Source organism: Mastigoproctus giganteus, chromosome 6 (assembly GCF_048544385.1).
Source record: "Mastigoproctus giganteus isolate SK-2022 chromosome 6, ASM4854438v1, whole genome shotgun sequence".
Classification (NCBI taxonomy): Eukaryota; Metazoa; Arthropoda; class Arachnida; order Uropygi; family Thelyphonidae; genus Mastigoproctus; species Mastigoproctus giganteus.
Window position 1 is genome coordinate 188,088,245 of NC_143580.1, and position 17,292 is coordinate 188,105,536.

Genomic DNA, 17,292 nt, shown 5'->3' on the forward strand with positions numbered 1-17,292 from the left:
CTCCTGATGTCAGATTGAACTAAAGCTGGAAGGCCATCGCTCAGGCAGATACTTAATGATCCTCAGTTTACAGTGTACTATAGAAATAAACCTAGGGCAAGTCATGAGCCTCCAGCTTCCATGTAAACAAAAAGGAGAAAGTAATCCTAGCCAAGGAATGAATTGGACAGTCAGCTCACCATTCTTTTTCTTCTTGCAGAAAATGTTCCTCTGCAATGTATGCACTGAAACTCTCTTCTCACAATGAAGCATATCCTTTTTGAATGTACTTGATACACTCATGCCTTAAAAGCATCATTCAGTTTATTACAAAATTTTAAAGAACCTTTGACACTCCACCATATCAAGGTAATGATGCAAAGCTGGAATTTTTCTGCTTTCTAAAATGAATGCAACTATATGATTGTTTCTGACTTCTTACAGTCACCATGCATAGCTTCCATTTTATTGATAGGTGCAGTATGGCCTTGTGCCAGAAATACCAATCTGTCTATAGCTAGATTGAACAAGTGTGAACACCTTGTTATGGATGATTTCAATTACCCATTGTTGATTAGAGCAAGTTGTGGGGGGGGGGGGTCATGGGAGGGCAAACTTTTTTAAAATTTTATACACAATGGGACCATTTCACGATGTTACCAACAGAAAATTCTAAATGGGAAGCATTCAAGGAAGTAATTGTAGAAGCTACTAGGCTTTTCATAACAAAAAAAATACTAACCAGGCTTTAGATCTAAATAGAGGTCAAGTTAACGGATGGAACTTGTGGCAGAGAAGAAAAATGCATCAGATACATATAAAATTATCAGGTGATACAGAAGCCTGGTGTAGACGTAAAATAGTCTTTAATCAAATCACAAAAGTGAGAAAGAAGACAAGTTAAGGCAGATTTTGAGATGTCTCTGGCAGAGAATGCTAAGAAAAGCAGCGAAAACTTCTTTGCTTATATTAACGGTAGAAGGTAGCGGTTGAATCACATTGGTGCACTTGATGTCAGTGGTTTAACTGTTGATGATGATGCTGCTGCTGCTCCTCGGGTTGCTGACAAATTGAATAGGTATTTTGCATCTACATTCATGCATGAGGAGCTCTTAAGGGAATGCAAGGAGTTCATCAAAATCTAACAGGAAGCTAAATGATTTTGTGATAACTGAGAGAAAAGCAGAAGAGAGATTGTTGAAGCTTAACATAAAAAGGGCACCAGAGGTGGATAGGTTATATCTAATTGTGTTATGGGAGGCAACAAAGGTGGTAAGCAAACCCTTAGCCATAATTATTAGAGCATCTTTTGATTCAGCTGAAGACCCATAATTATATGATGCTCAAATGTATCCCCAATTCAAAGGGAATCAAAAGGTAACATGAGTAATTAGAGACCTGTTAGCTTATAAGTTTATCAAGTGGAAATCTGCTGTACACCAATGGAAACAGTGAAAGGAGTGAAGGTGGAGTTGGGTTTCTGGTCCATAAAGATGTTAAAAACAACATTTTGGAATTCAAAAGTACATCGCCAAGGGTGTCAAGACTAATACTCAAGATTTCTAAGAGGTACAAGCTAAAGATTATAATGATTTATGCACCAACATTGAGCCATGATGATGAAGAGGTTGAAGAAATGTACACCGAAATTGAGTCTTCTAGATGAGCAGAAAACCCACTACACTATTATTATGGGGGACTTCAATGCTAAGGTTGGAAAAAGGCAAAACAGCGCAGAAAGAGGAACTAAGGAAATTTGGAATTGGTGAAAGAAATAAAAGAGGTGAAAGACTTGTGGAATTTGCAGAATCTCAAGGACTGTCAGTAATGAACACTTTTTTCAAGAAAAGGGTGAACAGAAAGTGGACATGGAAGAGTCCAAATGGATTAACAACTAATGAAATCGACTTCATCCTCACTAACAGAAGATATATTGTGAATGATGTTACCGTCCTGAATAAGGTAAATGTTGGAAGTGATCACAGAATGGTAAGATGTACACTTGATATAGATGTAGGAAAGGAAAAAACTGACTCGAGTAATTAATACAAAGGTCTTTGAGATAACAGAGGAGGAGAAAAAGCAGTATGTATTGGAACTTAAGAACAAGTTTGAGCTTCTGCAGACTGCTCAGGACCAAGATATCGATGAGGAATATTACAACTTTCTGAAAGTGATAAAGCCAAAGAAACCTATAGGGAAAAAGAAATCCAAAGAAGAAAACTTAGTCAAGAAACACTTGTCATGATGAACCGAAGATGACAAATGAAGAGCAAGAAAAACACTGACAGGGAGAAAATTGAGTATACTGAGTTATGCAAAGCCATTAGAAAGAGACTCAGAGAGGACATAAGATTTAACACAAGAAAAGTAGAACAAGCGTTAAGGGAAAACAAAGGATTTAAATCAGCAGCCATGAGCAGTAATACAGAAAGACAAATGATACTGAAACTGAAGAATAGCGATGGTGTACTTATAAACAGCAGAGAAGGCATAATTCAAATAGCAGAAGACTACTATAGAGAATTATACAAGGAGCGAGGGAATGATGCCAGCAGTGGGGAAGATGGATTGCAAAGTAGCAACACATACGACATACCCGATATTCTTCCTGATGAGGTAGAACATGCATTGAAGAAAATGAAGAATCGGAAAGCCCCGGGGGAAGATGAAGTTACTGTAGAGTTGTTAAAATTGGGAGGAACAGACATAACACAAAAACTGGCAAGGCTCTTCGCAAAGTGCATTAGAAAAGATGTGATGCCTAAGCAGTGGAATAATGCAATCATAGTTTTGCTGCATAAGAAAGGAGAGAAATTGGAAATTATAGACCGATTAGCTTGTTATCCCACATCTACAAGTTGTTCACAAGGGTCATTACTAACAGATTAGAAAGAATACTTGATGAGAATCAACCGAAAGAGCAAGCTGGCTTTAGGACAGGATTCTCAACTATGGATCACCTTCACGTAATATCACAGCTAATGGAGAAAGCAAATGAATATAAAACACCATTATGCCTGGCATTTGTGGATTATGAAAAGGCATTTGACTCCATACAGCATAAGGCAATGTTTTGGGCACTGGAAAGACAAGGCATAGATACCCCATATATTATGATTTTGAAGAAAATATATGAGAGTGCTACCTCCTTTATTAGACTAGACAAAGACAGTAGCAAATTTAAAATCGAGAAAGGAGTTCGACAAGGAGACACAATATCTCCGAAGCTGTTTACGGCTGCCCTTGAGGGAGCTTTCAGAAGATTAGACTGGTCGCAGAAAGGAGTCAATGTGAACGGAGAATACCTAAACCATTTACGATTTGCAGATGACATTGTGGTCATAAGCCACGATCCCAAAGAATTAGAGGAAAATCTTAATCAGTTATGCACAGTTAGTAAGGATTTTGGACTAAAGATGAATATGGCTAAAACAAAAGTAATGATGAACAAGTATGCCACGGAAAGGGAAATAATGATTGAAGGAGCAGTAATTGAAAAGGTGGAGTCATATACTTATCTGGGTCAAGTTATTAGCTGTAATAATGATAAATGGCTGGAAGTCAAGAGAAGAATAAATTTTGGATTTTGGATGGATAGCATTCAGGAAATATAGTCACATACTGAAGAGCAATATCCCAGTTTGTCTGAAACGTAAAATAATGAACCAATGTATCTCCCCACCATGACTTATGGAAGTGAAACTTGGGCACTCACCAAAAGAATGGAAGAGAAGCTGAGAACTACACAGTGACGAATAGAATGAATTATATTGGGAATCAGACTGTTAGATAAGGAGAGAAACACATGGATTAGGCAGCAAACTCAAGTAAAGGACATTCTTATCAAAACTAAAGAACTAAAATGGTCTTGGGCAGGACACATAGCTCGAAGACATGATGGCAGATGGACTAAGAAAATAACAGAATGGTACCCAAGAGGAGCTAGAAGAAAACCTGGAAGACAAAGGCGGAGATGGATAGATGAAATTCATGAGTTTTTGGGTAGTAAATGGATGGCCTGTGCTCAAAACAGAAGGAACTGGAAAGTTGCTGGAGAGGCCTTCATCCTGCAGTGGATTGAAAATGGCTGATGATGATAGCTTAACTTCTGTTCTAAGAAAATAATGGAATATCTGGTTAAGAGTAATGCAGAACCATCTAGACAAGAATGCAGTCACAGCATGGATTTTTTGAGGAGTGATCTTGTCTGACCAATATGATTGGATACTATGATATAGTAATAAAGGAACTGGATGCAAAAAAGTAATTTTGATATCATATACTTGAATTTCAGGAATGCTTTCGATACAGTTGCATATTATAGACTGCTGTACAAATTGGGGCAGTATGGCATTAAGTGCAAGTTACTGCTGTGGATAAAGGCATGGTTGAGTAGGAGAAGACAGAGTGGACACTGCCCTTCATGGACAAATGCTATTAGTGGAGTTCCCCAGGGTTCAGTGCTGGGCCATCACTGTTTTCTGTATTTATTAATGCTATTGAAGAAGGTATATCAGGCTTGATGTCTACATTTTCAGATGATACAAAGGTTGGCTGGGTGGTTCATGACAGTAATCAGGGTAGGCTATGCAAACAAGATCTAAAAAAAATTAGGCAGATGGGCTGAGAAATAGCAGTTGAAGTTTAACATTGACAAATGCAAGATACCTCATATGGGAAGCAGCAATCCTAGATTAAAACACCAACTGTGTAGTATTACACTTAGGGTAGTGGAAAATGGGCAGTTCATGGGGGTTTTGTCAGTGATATACAAAGACTGTATATCACTGTAAGGAGGTGATTATCCCATTGTACAAGACAATGGTTAGGCCACATCTTGAGTACTGCATACAGGTCTGCAGGCCTTATTTTAGGAAGGATGCAGATCTGCTTGAACAGGTGCATAGAAGAGCAGAGATTGGTGAAGGGAATGAATGGGCAGTCTAACCAAGAAAGGCTTCAGTTCTGCAAATTGCAGCATCTAGTGACTAGGCACTTGCAAGGTGATTTGCTCAGACTACACATGTGAAGGGGCATAAATTCAAGTGGAGGAAGCATAGTTTCGGGATTGATGCGTGGAAGTTTACCTTCAGCTAGCAAGTGGTTGTTGATTGTTGGAACAAACTTCTGTTGTTGTGGAGTGGGGTTTTTTTCTTTCTTTATAAGCTTGATTTCTTGCATCATATGCCACTAATACTAATAATATCCAAGATGCTGAAAGCTGTTGTATTGCAGACATAGGATGGAAGGGCTCTAGTTCTGTTAACATTTTATGATGGAATGGTAAAGAGCTGTAATGACAAAAATTAAATGAAAGACTAGTAGTTGGTGATGCTTTCAATCAACTTAACAAGCCAGAATTTTTTCCTATTGCTAAGAAATATAAAGCTTTGTGTAGACTGCATATAGACAATATGCAGACAATATAGACAATTTTCCTTCAAAAAGAAAAGCAAGCTTAAGAAAGATGTAGATAGGAAAACAATGGAATCAGAGTAAATAAAGGTAGAAGTACAAAATGCAAACAAGGGTGAAATTGCAGTTCTTGTATTTCAACTGAATGATTTAAAGAAAGAAGTTAAAGCCTATGTTTTGGAACTTTTGGATGAGGCTAATAATGGATTAAACTAGTGTCTTAATGTAAATAGTGTGATACATTAAGTGAATGTTTTCTTCTGTGATTAATAGAAGTGAAAAGTAAATAACCAACTATAAAAGTTAGTTTTCATTTCACTGCATAATGTAATATTCACCCAATGATTTGTAATACTTTGCACCACTTTCAACATTTTGCACAAATGCAACAATTAATTCATAGATCTCTGATGTAATAAATTAAACTAATAGCACTGTCATCTTTCATAATGCACTTTATTTCTTCCTGGATTTAATAACAATTGAAATATATCATGCATTTTATGTTTCTGCTATGAATTTATTAATATTGATTAATATAAAAAGTACAAAGGAATTCAGTTACACATAAATAATAGACAATAAATAATTCATTTCCTTCCCGATTTCTGTCTTTCAGTGAAGTTTGTTTGTTTGTTTGGATTTTTTTGGGGCATTAGCAACTAAGGCTCTTTCAGTGAAGTATTTAATAATTACCTTCTTTTTCTTTAATTCATTTTATAGCATTTTTCTTTACATTGGTTCATTAGAATCATTAAAAGTGTGACTGTAGCCCATTGTTCAACTTTCTTCATCTTTTTTGCATGAAGCCAAAAGTTGAATTCTGGATTTTCTGCCCCCCCTCCTGATTTTTTCTTCAGGGGGAAAAAAACCCAAAATCTTCAACATTTGGAAGCCCTGCAAAACCAAAAAAATAAACACTAAAATAACAAGTGTGGTTTTTACATTCATAAATCCAATTTTTTTTAGTCTTTATTTTGATGGTACAAACACTGTTTCTATGCCACAGAACTTCCGGAATGCCCTTTATAAATAAATACGAGGAGGTATCAAAAAGTTCACACCCTTAACTAGAAATAACCCTAGAAAGGTAACTTCACAGGAGCTTTAATCCTTTTTTATGTATTCTCCATGTATAGTAACACATTTCTTCCATCTATGGATCAGTTGTTTAATGCCTTGATCATAGAAGTTTGCACTTTTTGCCTGAAACCACGATTCCACTTCATTGATGACTTCCTGAGATGAATCAAAGCAGCATCCATGCAATGGTTCCTTCATTTCTCGAAACAAGAAGTCTAGTGGTGTTAGGTCAGTAAAATAGGGTGGGTGCTGCAGTAGTTTGAAGCTGCACTGGACGACAAAGTTGGTGGTGGCAACAGCCATGTGAGCCGGTGCATTGTCTGACAGAAGACGGACACCTTTGGTTAACATTCCACACCTTTTCACCTTCAAAGCATTGCATAATATTTTTTCAAAAGATTTCTACAGTATTCTCCAGTAAGTGTGGAACCACAAGGTAGGTAATCTGTCCGGATAATCCCTTTTTTTCTGTCCTAAAACACAGACAACCCCACCTTCTTCGCAGAGAGAGAGGTCTTTGCCTTTTTGGGAGGTGGGGAGGAGGTGTGCTTCCACTGCTTTGACATGTCTTTAGTCTCCGGATCATACTGGTATACCCAGCATTTGCCACTGACTGATCAAAAAAGCTCTCGACATCCGCATTACACAAATCCAAGTTGGTGAAAACATTGCATTCGACATTTGCTTCTGCAAAGGCGTCAGGAATTTTGGAATCCATCATGCAGAGACCTTAGACATGTGCAGCTGGTCGTGTAAAATGCTGTGGGCAGACCCTTACTAATTCTCACTGCATTTGCGATGAAATGAATTGTCACACGTCTGTCATTCAGCACCAGTTGCTCAACCTTTGCAACCATTTCACCGTCTGTGGATGGCCTTCCGTCTCTTGGCTCTTCGAAGACACTTGGATGTCCACACTGGAACCCATTTCCACTTTTTTACAGTGTCATAGGATAGATAATTCTGCCCATACACAGCTTTCATTTCTTCGTCACTTTCCTGTTCTTTCTTCCCTTGCAAATGCAGGAACTTGATCACTGCTCAATACTCCACTTTGTCAACCATAGTGTCCTTCCTCAGATTCCAAGCTCCACCTCTGGTGTACAATCACCTATAGGAATGAAATTTCACATGTTACTTATTGAATATGTAGACAACTTATATTAAAAATAGCATCTTCCTACTGATGTTTTATCTAGGTCAGGGTACAAACTTTTTGATACCCCCTCATACACATCAGTTTTCTGTACCGTAAAGATTTATAGCCTTAAAATCACTACTTTTTCATAGTTTAAGGACATACTCTTTTATGTTTGATTTTTGCTATGTATGTTAGAGATAGATGAATGCTATAATTAATTGAAGTTATTTTGTAAAGCTAATATAATTGAAATGCACATTTAAGAACTTTTGTATAAAGATATGTTAGGAAATTTTAATTCTGAAAAGGTAAAGAATTTTATTTAATAAGCAAAAAAATTAATAAATTTATATTATTTCAGGAATCAGATTGATAAAATGTTGAATGAATCTTTGATGTTGGTAACTGCCCTAAATCCTCATATAGGATATGATAAAGCTGCAAAAATAGCTAAAACAGCACACAAAGAAAATTCTACACTAAAAGAAGCAGCTATAAAGCTTGGATATTTGACTGCAGAACAGTTTGAGAAATGGGTACGACCTGAAGATATGCTAGGTCCAAAGTAAACTATTTAGTCATGTAAATGAAAAAATAAATTGAGGTGTGAAATTATTCAATCTTGTGTATTTGTGTTCAGAAGAGTTCATAAAGTATTTTAATTAAGGAATCTGTTTTATCTTTCTTTCTTTCAGCTGCCCATTATCACATGAACTTCAATAGACTGTTAATTACTTCTGGTATACAGTTGAGCCTTCCATATCTGACAACCCACTATCAAGCACCACCCATTTTCCCACTATTTTTAGAAAACTACAAGGATTGATAAATTTAGCTCTCAAGTTGGTTATTCATCCAAGGAGATCATTGGAAGCTGATTGTGTAGAGTGAAGATTTTACCTCAGGGTTGTAAAATTTTTGCTGTAGACTAAAGCCTCTGTAAGCCCTGTGCACTCTGATAATCATAGGCCCACAAGATAGCTTAAGAGATAAATTTTTGCAGTATATAAAATGCACAGATCCCATAATATAATTATAGGTCTTCTACATTTGTAGATATATTATTCTTGTAATAAAAAAGGTTTTGTAAAGTAATTCAATTAAAGGAGATTAAGTTTGATTTAGCATGAGTTTTCATTTTTTTTTTGAGTCATCTAAGATTTTGTGGAGTCCAAAACTTTTCACTACCCCGGGCACTGTGCCCAGTGGATAGCCCCGACTTGTACAGTATATTTTTGGAAGGGCAGATTTTATATTTTTACTTTAGTGTATAATATTTTTCCATATAATACGGTAGTTTTTTCTCTTGACATAGGATACATTTGTGCAGTAAGTTGCACTTCAGAAATTTAGGGTTTTTTTTTTTTTTTTTGTGTGTGTGTGTGTGTTTTCTTTATGATTATTATTTGACAATTTTTTCTTTATGATTATTATTTGACAATTTGAAATCTGTAAAATTCTGAGGTCTTTTGTAGGGTCAGGTCCCAAGCTTGTTGGATTTGGGAGGCTTAACTGTATTTTACTTGTAATTACTCAAAGAATACATGGCAGAATAATTGTGGTTATACTACACTTTTTGGTATAGGCATAAGCATACATTTCAGTTTGTGCTAATAATTCTGTAGATATATTAGTATTTATTATTTATATAAGATAGTTTCACCTTTTCCACCTTGGATTCTTTTTCCTTATATGGATAACATGTAAGTGTACCAAAAACTATTAAGTGCAGTTTGTACTATTAAGTGCACTTAATAGTTCCATTTGGTAAATGGAACTACCAAAATCCACTAATTCCCCCCCCCCCCTACACATCAGTTTTCAACAATGCCAACAACAATGGCATTGCAACATCTGCAGCTGAGTGCCTGTAGTGCATCCAACTACAAAGGAAGTGTTGAGTATTGTAACTGTTAATTTATTAATGTGTTATTTTTGAAATTATAAAAAATTTTGTAATTTGAATTACATAAAAATACTGATCTCACATCTCAGAACAAAAATACAAGAAACTGTCTCAAATAGCATTGATAGCAAGACAGTTACTTCTACCACTACCACATATGAAACTGGCACTAATGAAACAGTTTGTTAAAGTTGTAGTTAAAGAGGAAATACTGTTTCAATATATCATCTCAAATAGCTAATAAAAATAATAATTTTGTAATTACATTAATGTTACAATTTTTTGTAATGTTAATGTAATTTTTTTTTTCAGATAATGTCACTGTTGTCACTAAACCCTGATTCCTTCTATGCATATTATGGCCCTTGCTTTATGTCTGTCATCCTTGTGTTGAAAATGTGAGACAGTGGGTTAATATTTTTAAAATTTTAATTACAGCCACTCCCTGACTTACGTAAGGATTGCATTCCGCAGAACTCTGTGTAAGTTGAATTTTACATAAGTCGGAATTTCCCTAAATGCTTATGCAGTACTCGCAACTATGCGTGCTGAATTTCATTGAAGCAAAAAAGAAATGTTCAACGAACATATAAATAGAATTAATTCAATTTTTTTATCTTGTGCACAGAAAAAAATTACAAAAATTTCAAAATTATAAAATTACAAAAAGAGAGAGGAGACAGGCATAACATTAGCAAGTTTTAACTCTCCAGCCGATAAGCATGCCACTGCGGAAGTTGAGGGCTGTAGAGATTTAGAAGGGGTTTTCTCCAACACATCATAAAATTTCTCTGCAGCTGCAGAATCAGTACTTTACCGCATACTTTAATGTTTTACAAACCAGCGTGATGCTCGAACCTATTAAACCACCCGTTGCTTGCTGCAAACTTGGTTTGGGGTTCGCCGTACTTATCCTTAATATCTTCATAAATACTTGTTGCTTTTGCTTGAATGGCCATTGGACTCAGGTGCACTTGCTTCTGATTCTCCATCCATACTACATATAGCACCAGAACTCTGTTTTGTGATCACTGTTGATCTTAAATGCATTGACCCTTTAACATCTTTTATGTGCACTCTTCCTTAAAATAGTACTCACAGCTGAAGCAGCGAGACCTAATTCCATGCAATAGATGACAAACTTTGTCCTACTTTGTACTTCTTAATTAATCATTTCTAAATCAATTTTTTATTATTATTTTGTTTTTTTATGGAAACCTCAAACACAAGAGGTATTAGAACATATAGTACTTAGTACCGTGCTTGGGTTGGAGGTTGTGAAGATGAAAGAAGATATCTGTTGACATCAGATGAACTTCTGTAGACTAATTTTCGGGAAGTACGTATGAAGGTAGGCTGTTCCAGAAAATGGCAGTTGAATGAATAAACGAGGAAGATGAAAAGTTGGTTCTGTGAGTTTGAAGTTAGACAGTAAATGAAGGTTGGCTAGTGGCAGCACATGTTCGGACTGTTTTGAAAGAGAGAGCGGGAATTATAGAAGCCAATTCAGAAGAACAGTGCCCATGAAAGTATCTGTAGAAAAGGCATGTAGCAGAAACAGTATATCTATGAGATAGAGTAGAGACTGTTAGAGAGGAGTCATTAATTAACCTAACTGCCCTCTTCTGAATGGAATCTAGAAGCCTGAGAGAGGTTTTGGGGGAAATGATATTCCATGGTAGGGTGGATTTGCGATTTGAATACAGTGAACAGCTATTTGGAAGAAAAGTAACGCCGAGACAAAAGAGAAAACCAAGTTTTTTTAGATGCAGAGGAAGCAATAGTTGTAATGTGCTCGTGCCGAGAGAGATTAGAAGTCAGGGTAATCCCCAAAAGAGATATATCATTTTGCCTAGAAATCGGAGTGTCACCAAAGGATTGAAATCAACTAAGTTGTCTTTGCCCCACTGGAGAAATACCTGGAGATAGGCATTTAAGGAATTGGTAGTGGATATTCGAGAAGTTGAAGCTGATTGAGCAGGGCAAGGTTTCTCAAAATGGAAAGTGGAATACAATGTGCTATCATCGGCAAAACTATGAATAGGATTTCCAGTCAATGGAAGAAGGTCATTAATATACAAGAGGAAAAGGGTGGGGGAAAGAACTGAACCTTGGGGGACATCAGCATTAGTGGAGAAGTTAGAAGACAGAGCCATCTACCATCACCCTCAGTGTGCGATCAGAGAGAAAACTGGAAAACCAATTACAAAAAACAGTTGGCAAACCATAAGATGGACGCTTGTTTAGAAGACCTTTATGCCAAACATGAACGAAAGCCTTTGAGATGTCAAGAGCAACTGCTTGTGTTTCACCAAACTTTTCCATATAATTTGTACACAAATGGGTAACATAAGCCAGAATATCACCAGTGGATCGACGCTGACGGAATCCATATTGGCAATCGTTGATCAGACAGAAGATTTCTAGTAGTTTAAGAATTGGTGGTTAATTGATTTCTCCATTACTTTAGAAAGAGTAGAAGTAATTGCAATGGGACGATAATTGGATGGGAGGGATTTGTCACCCTTTTTAGGAACTGGCTGGATATGAGCAAATTTCCAAGCTGAAGGAAAAATACCTTTGGAATAAGAAAGTGAAAAAAGGTGGCAAAGAACAGGAATAAGTTCAGGAGCACAGGTTTTGAGAACAAGTGGAGAAATACCATCAGGACCTGGAGCTTTCTTAGCATCAAGATTCATCAAAATCCTTCTGACATCCTTTTGGCGGAAGACCACAGGAGACACTGAATGGAGTGTGTTGGGAAAGGTGGGAGGTATTTTACCAAGATCATTAATACATGAGTTGGAAGAAAAATGGGATGCTAGCAGGTCAGCTTTATCCTTGGCTGAAGTGACAACAGAACCATCTGGTTTTGACAGAAGTTGGAGCAGAGATGGGCAAAAGTTGCGGCCAATAGTTTTGGCACGAGACCAGAATGCTCTGCTGCCATTAGGGCTAGTAGCAAGTTATCTACTCTTAGCCTGTTCAAAATCTAGTTTGGACTGATTAATAACTGCTTTACAATTGTTGCAGGCAGAAAATGAAACTGAAGAATTGGAAACAAGCCAATTACGATATGCAGTGTTCTTCTCTGGAACAGCCTTAGCACATTTATTAGAAAACCAAGGTTTAGATAAAGGAAGAGATTTTACAGTGGTGTGTGGAATAAAGGATTCCATTCCTACAAGAATAATTTTGCTGACACGATCTGAGCAAATGCTGACAACAGAAATTTTGAAACAGTAGTCCGACCAAGGAAATGAAGAAAAGAAATCTTGCAGGTCATCCCATTTTGCATTCTTGTAATGCCTAACAATACGAGGTTGGGAATAGCCATGATATAAAGGCTCCATTGGAGAAGAGATAAGTCATGATCTGAGGTGCATAAAGGACCACTCACTTCAACCGTATACTTAGAATGGTTGTTTGTTAGAAAAAGATCAGGTGTGTTGGCTGTATGGTTGGGATTGTCTTGTATTCTTGTAGGTAAGTGACCAATCTGTGCAAGGTCATTAGCAATTGCAAAAGCCTCAGCATCATGACCAGCTGGGTCGGTGTGACTAGAAAACAGAAGCCAGCTGGAGTTATGAACATTAAAATCACCTCACTGTTGGGAAAGTTTGACTGGAGAAAGTCAAGTTGCAAAGAGAGGAAGTCAAAGAGCTCCAAGTGATTAGTGGGGTTGGGAGAACGGTAGAGACAACAGATGAATTTGACACAATGAGGTAGAGAGATTTTAAGCCAGAGAAGATCAAAGAGAGGAGATTCCAAATTGCCAAGTCTCTGACAGGGAATATCAGAACGGACATATGCACAAGTACCACCTTTGAGTCAAAAGGAATCATACAGCGAATAATTTGGGCATCTGAGATGAGCAGTAGTTGAATCAACCGATAACTGAGATTCTGTCAGAAAAAGTACATGGGGTTTGGCAGACTGCAAGTGGACACTGAGATTAGAATTGAGACCACGTATATTTGTGAAATGAACTAGGAAGTGTTATGGAGGTTTAGATCTTTTCGCAGATAAGCTTACTCTACATCAGTTTGACTATTCATTGTATATTCAATAGTAAGAAAAAGTGGGTGGGACATGCTGTATGAAGTAATGAAATTTTTGGATGTGGCGGTGTACACATTGTAAGAATATACCGAAGTTGCTGCACATTGAGAATATTGCTCTCAATTCCAGTCACCGGTTCTGTACATTTAAAGTAAACTTATGACAGTCTGAAATTCTTGTTACAAAATGTGAAATAGTTTATAGTCATTTTTAGCTGTTAACCCTTCTTCTTGGACAAGAGGTTACACAAAACTCTTTTTTTTTCTGTGTGAATGGGTCAGCAGGGTTTAAGCCTATCATTGGATTAGGAAGAGTGGCCATAAAATCACTGATCTCACATCTGATGAGAGCAAAAATACCACAGGAAACTATTTGTCTCAAATAGCTCATTGATAGCAAGACAATTACTTCTACACCTACTACATATAAAACTGGGACTAATGAAACAGTTCGTGTTATGGTTGTAGGTAAAGAGGAAGGCTGTTTCAATATATCATTTCAAAATTGTATGAAATAACTGATGCTGAACTCCTTGCTAGTGTTTTTGATTGACCACAAATCAAAGAACTGATGCACAATGTTTCGGGAAGATTTGGAGACATAAAATTAGTGTTGGGAAAAACTTTTTTGGCATTTAAATATCAAAACATTGAGGTTGCCAACATATGCATACTAATTTCACAAAACTGGGTTGCAACATAAGTGTTAAGGCTCATTTTTCTGCACAGCATCTTGATTGTTCCACACAACCTCAATGAAGAGCAGGGTGAGAGGCTTCACCAAGATATCACGACTATGGAAAAAACTTACCACAATAAGTGAAATAAGGCAATGGTGATAGACTGCTGTTGGTGTTTGAAAAGGGATTCATGTGATGTGTGCATATGAGTTTCAGAAATGTACAATTCATCCATGTGCAGAAAGCTGTCAGACTACTAAATATGATAGACAGATTTGCAATCATCAACTGAAAAATGTACTTTATATAATTGCATTAAAAAAGCAAAAAAAAAAAAAATAATAAATAATAATTTTACAGTACAGGCAACCCCCGTATAACATGGTACTTCTACAACATGGTTTCGCTCTGACACGGTTAGAGAATTTCGGTAAGCCTCGCATAACAGGGTATTTTTGAGATTTTTTGTGGGGAAACCCACAAAAAATTATGTTGGATGTAATTTTTCAATGTTTCCACTCTTTAAGTTCTCGCTAGTCAAAAAAAATTGAGAAATCAGTGTATTTCATTTTGTCGGGAAATTCTCATGTTACATTCTGTGCAATTGAAATTGTGGAAAAATCTAGATTTCAGAGTTTTATTACTGTTGGATAGCACACTAGGCCATCCAAAAGATTTAAGTCATCCAAATGTTGAAGTTCCTACTGCCACAGTTGTACTGGGTTAATACAACTTCTTTCATCCAGCAGATCAAGGCATTATATCCACCTTTAAAACTCATTCCATCAGAAAATCATTACAATGCATTTTGGAAAAAATTGATTCTGAATCTACTGAAGTAATGGAGGCATGGAAACATTTCTCAATTGTGGACTGCATCAGAATCATAGCTTTATTATTGAAAAAAGTAAAACTGTCAATGTTAAATGCATATGGAAAAATGTATGGCAAGAGTCAGTTCATTCAGGAAATATGGTCGAGCTGGCAGAAAACAGACTCCGTGTGATAGTAGAACTTGATACATCGGTAGGAGGGAAAGGTTTTGATGATATGACTACTGAAGCCCTCCTCCCCACACCAGCCGGAAAAGACCAGACGAAGGGAGGAATTTTTATGGGTCTTTTTCACAACATGGCTGAGTTTGTCGGGCTCGGGTAGCGTGGTTTTTCATCAAGCAAAACAGAAAATCTACCTCAGGACACGCAATTCATAGACAATAAACACAAAGTAACATGGCCTTAGTCGCCGATAATCCTAAAAAAAATTTAAAAAAGATATGATTACTGAAGATGTTCAAGAATCACTGGTAGAAAAAGAAGCTGGCGTAGGATTTGGTGCAAATGGCATCGACGGTAAAATCAAATCAATTCAGGTGATGATATCGCAGTTGTTGTTATTTGGTTTTTAGGAGCATTAGCAACTAAGGCCATATTGCTCCGGGGATATGTGGTGGTCATTCCCTGACCTTGCCACATTCTCTGTATTTGGTAGTCACGGGCTCGAACCCCGGTCTAATCAAGAAGCGTGTGCTACACACTGCTGCTCCTGGCTACGGAGGCACCATGATATCGCAGATGAAAATACTAAACTTCCAAATTTTACACTAAAAAGCATACGGGAAGGCATAAAGTTAGCCGAGCAATTAGAATCTTATTTTTTGAATGCAGATTCTTGAATGAAAGGAGCCAAAAGTTCAAAAGGGAGTGTCAAAAATGCTTAGCTCCATACGATGAAATTCACAAAGATTTATCAAGCAAGAGCAAACAAACCCAGATTACTGATTTTTTTAAAGAGAGCAGAAGATACACGAAATCTAGAATGGTGTATTTTTGCTAACATTTTGTTAACGAAATAGTGTATTTTTGTTAGCTTTTGGAACGTTAACCCCCCCTTGTACTTTTTCTTTGTCCTGTATAACAGTTTCGCACAAACACGTTTTACAGCAACCTAATAACCGTGTTATACGACGGTTACCTGTATATACCACTGCAATTTACTATTGGCATTTCATGTGAAGTTGATGCCTAATATGTGTGAATCATTTGATTGTCCTGATTTTTACTTAATTTTCCATCATCAATTTGTATAAGAAAAATTAATTGAATTAGTGAAACTGTTTATCCAAAAGCCAATTAGCAATTCAAGAAATGTTGGTAACTTACCGTATTTCCCCATGTATAAGACGCACCTTTTTTCGAAAAATTTGGGGTCTAAAAACTGGGTGCGTCTTATACAGTAATGTAGATTTTTTTTTTTTTTTTTTTTTTTTTTTTTTACTTGCCTTTCCTGCTTTTTCGCATTTGTTGTCTTTGCGCTCATTGTTTCGCACTTGTTACCGGTATATTAGGTTACGTTTTGCCACGTTCTGCTCAGAAAAGATTTTTGTACAGTGCTGAATTCAAGTTAAAAGTGATCCAATTTGCAAAAGTGAATGGAAATCGTGCTGCTCAACGTGAGTTTGGTCCTCCTCCAACTGACAATCCGAGAGAGTGGCTACGGGAAGAAGAAACCCTACTGAAAACACCAAGTCAGCAATATGGCCTGATTTAGAGAGGAAATTGAAGATATGGATTGAGGAGCAAAGGGCAGTTGGAATTCCTGTGTCCACAAAGCTGGTTCAGCATGAGGCAAGAAGAATTGCTGATGAAAAAGAAGTTACTGATTTCAAAGGAGGACACAATTGGTGCTTCAGGTTCATGAAACGGAATGGACTAAGCATGCATACACGCACCAGACTTGCCTGAAAGCTATGAGCAGAAGGTCCTTGAATTTCATCGTTTTGTCATTCAATGTCAGAAGACACATCAGTTTGAGTTGGGACAGATTGCAAATATGGACAAAGTCCCCCTTCAATTTGATGTCCCAAGTAACAGAACTGTTGATAAGAAGGGGGTGAAAACTGTAACTGTGAAGACAAGTGGACATGAAAAGAGCCATTATACAGTTGTTCTAGCTTGTTGTTGTGCCAATAGAACCAAGCTGCCTCCTATGCTGATTTTCAAATGCAAAACAATGCCAAAAGAA

General features: G+C 36.9%; 1 protein-coding gene across 1 annotated transcript in view; it reads left to right on the forward strand.

Annotated features, from left to right (window-relative positions):
- Nucleotides 1-8,208, forward strand: part of LOC150084821 (fumarate hydratase, mitochondrial-like) — a 135,179-nt gene extending 126,971 nt beyond the window's left edge. Inside the window, exon 10 of the mRNA XM_090376627.1 lies at nucleotides 7,983-8,208. Coding sequence (XP_090232753.1) covers nucleotides 7,983-8,190 — 208 coding nt within the window. The 3' untranslated portion in view covers nucleotides 8,191-8,208. The remainder of the gene's footprint in view (nucleotides 1-7,982) is intronic.
- The last annotated feature ends 9,084 nt before the right edge of the window (nucleotides 8,209-17,292 follow it).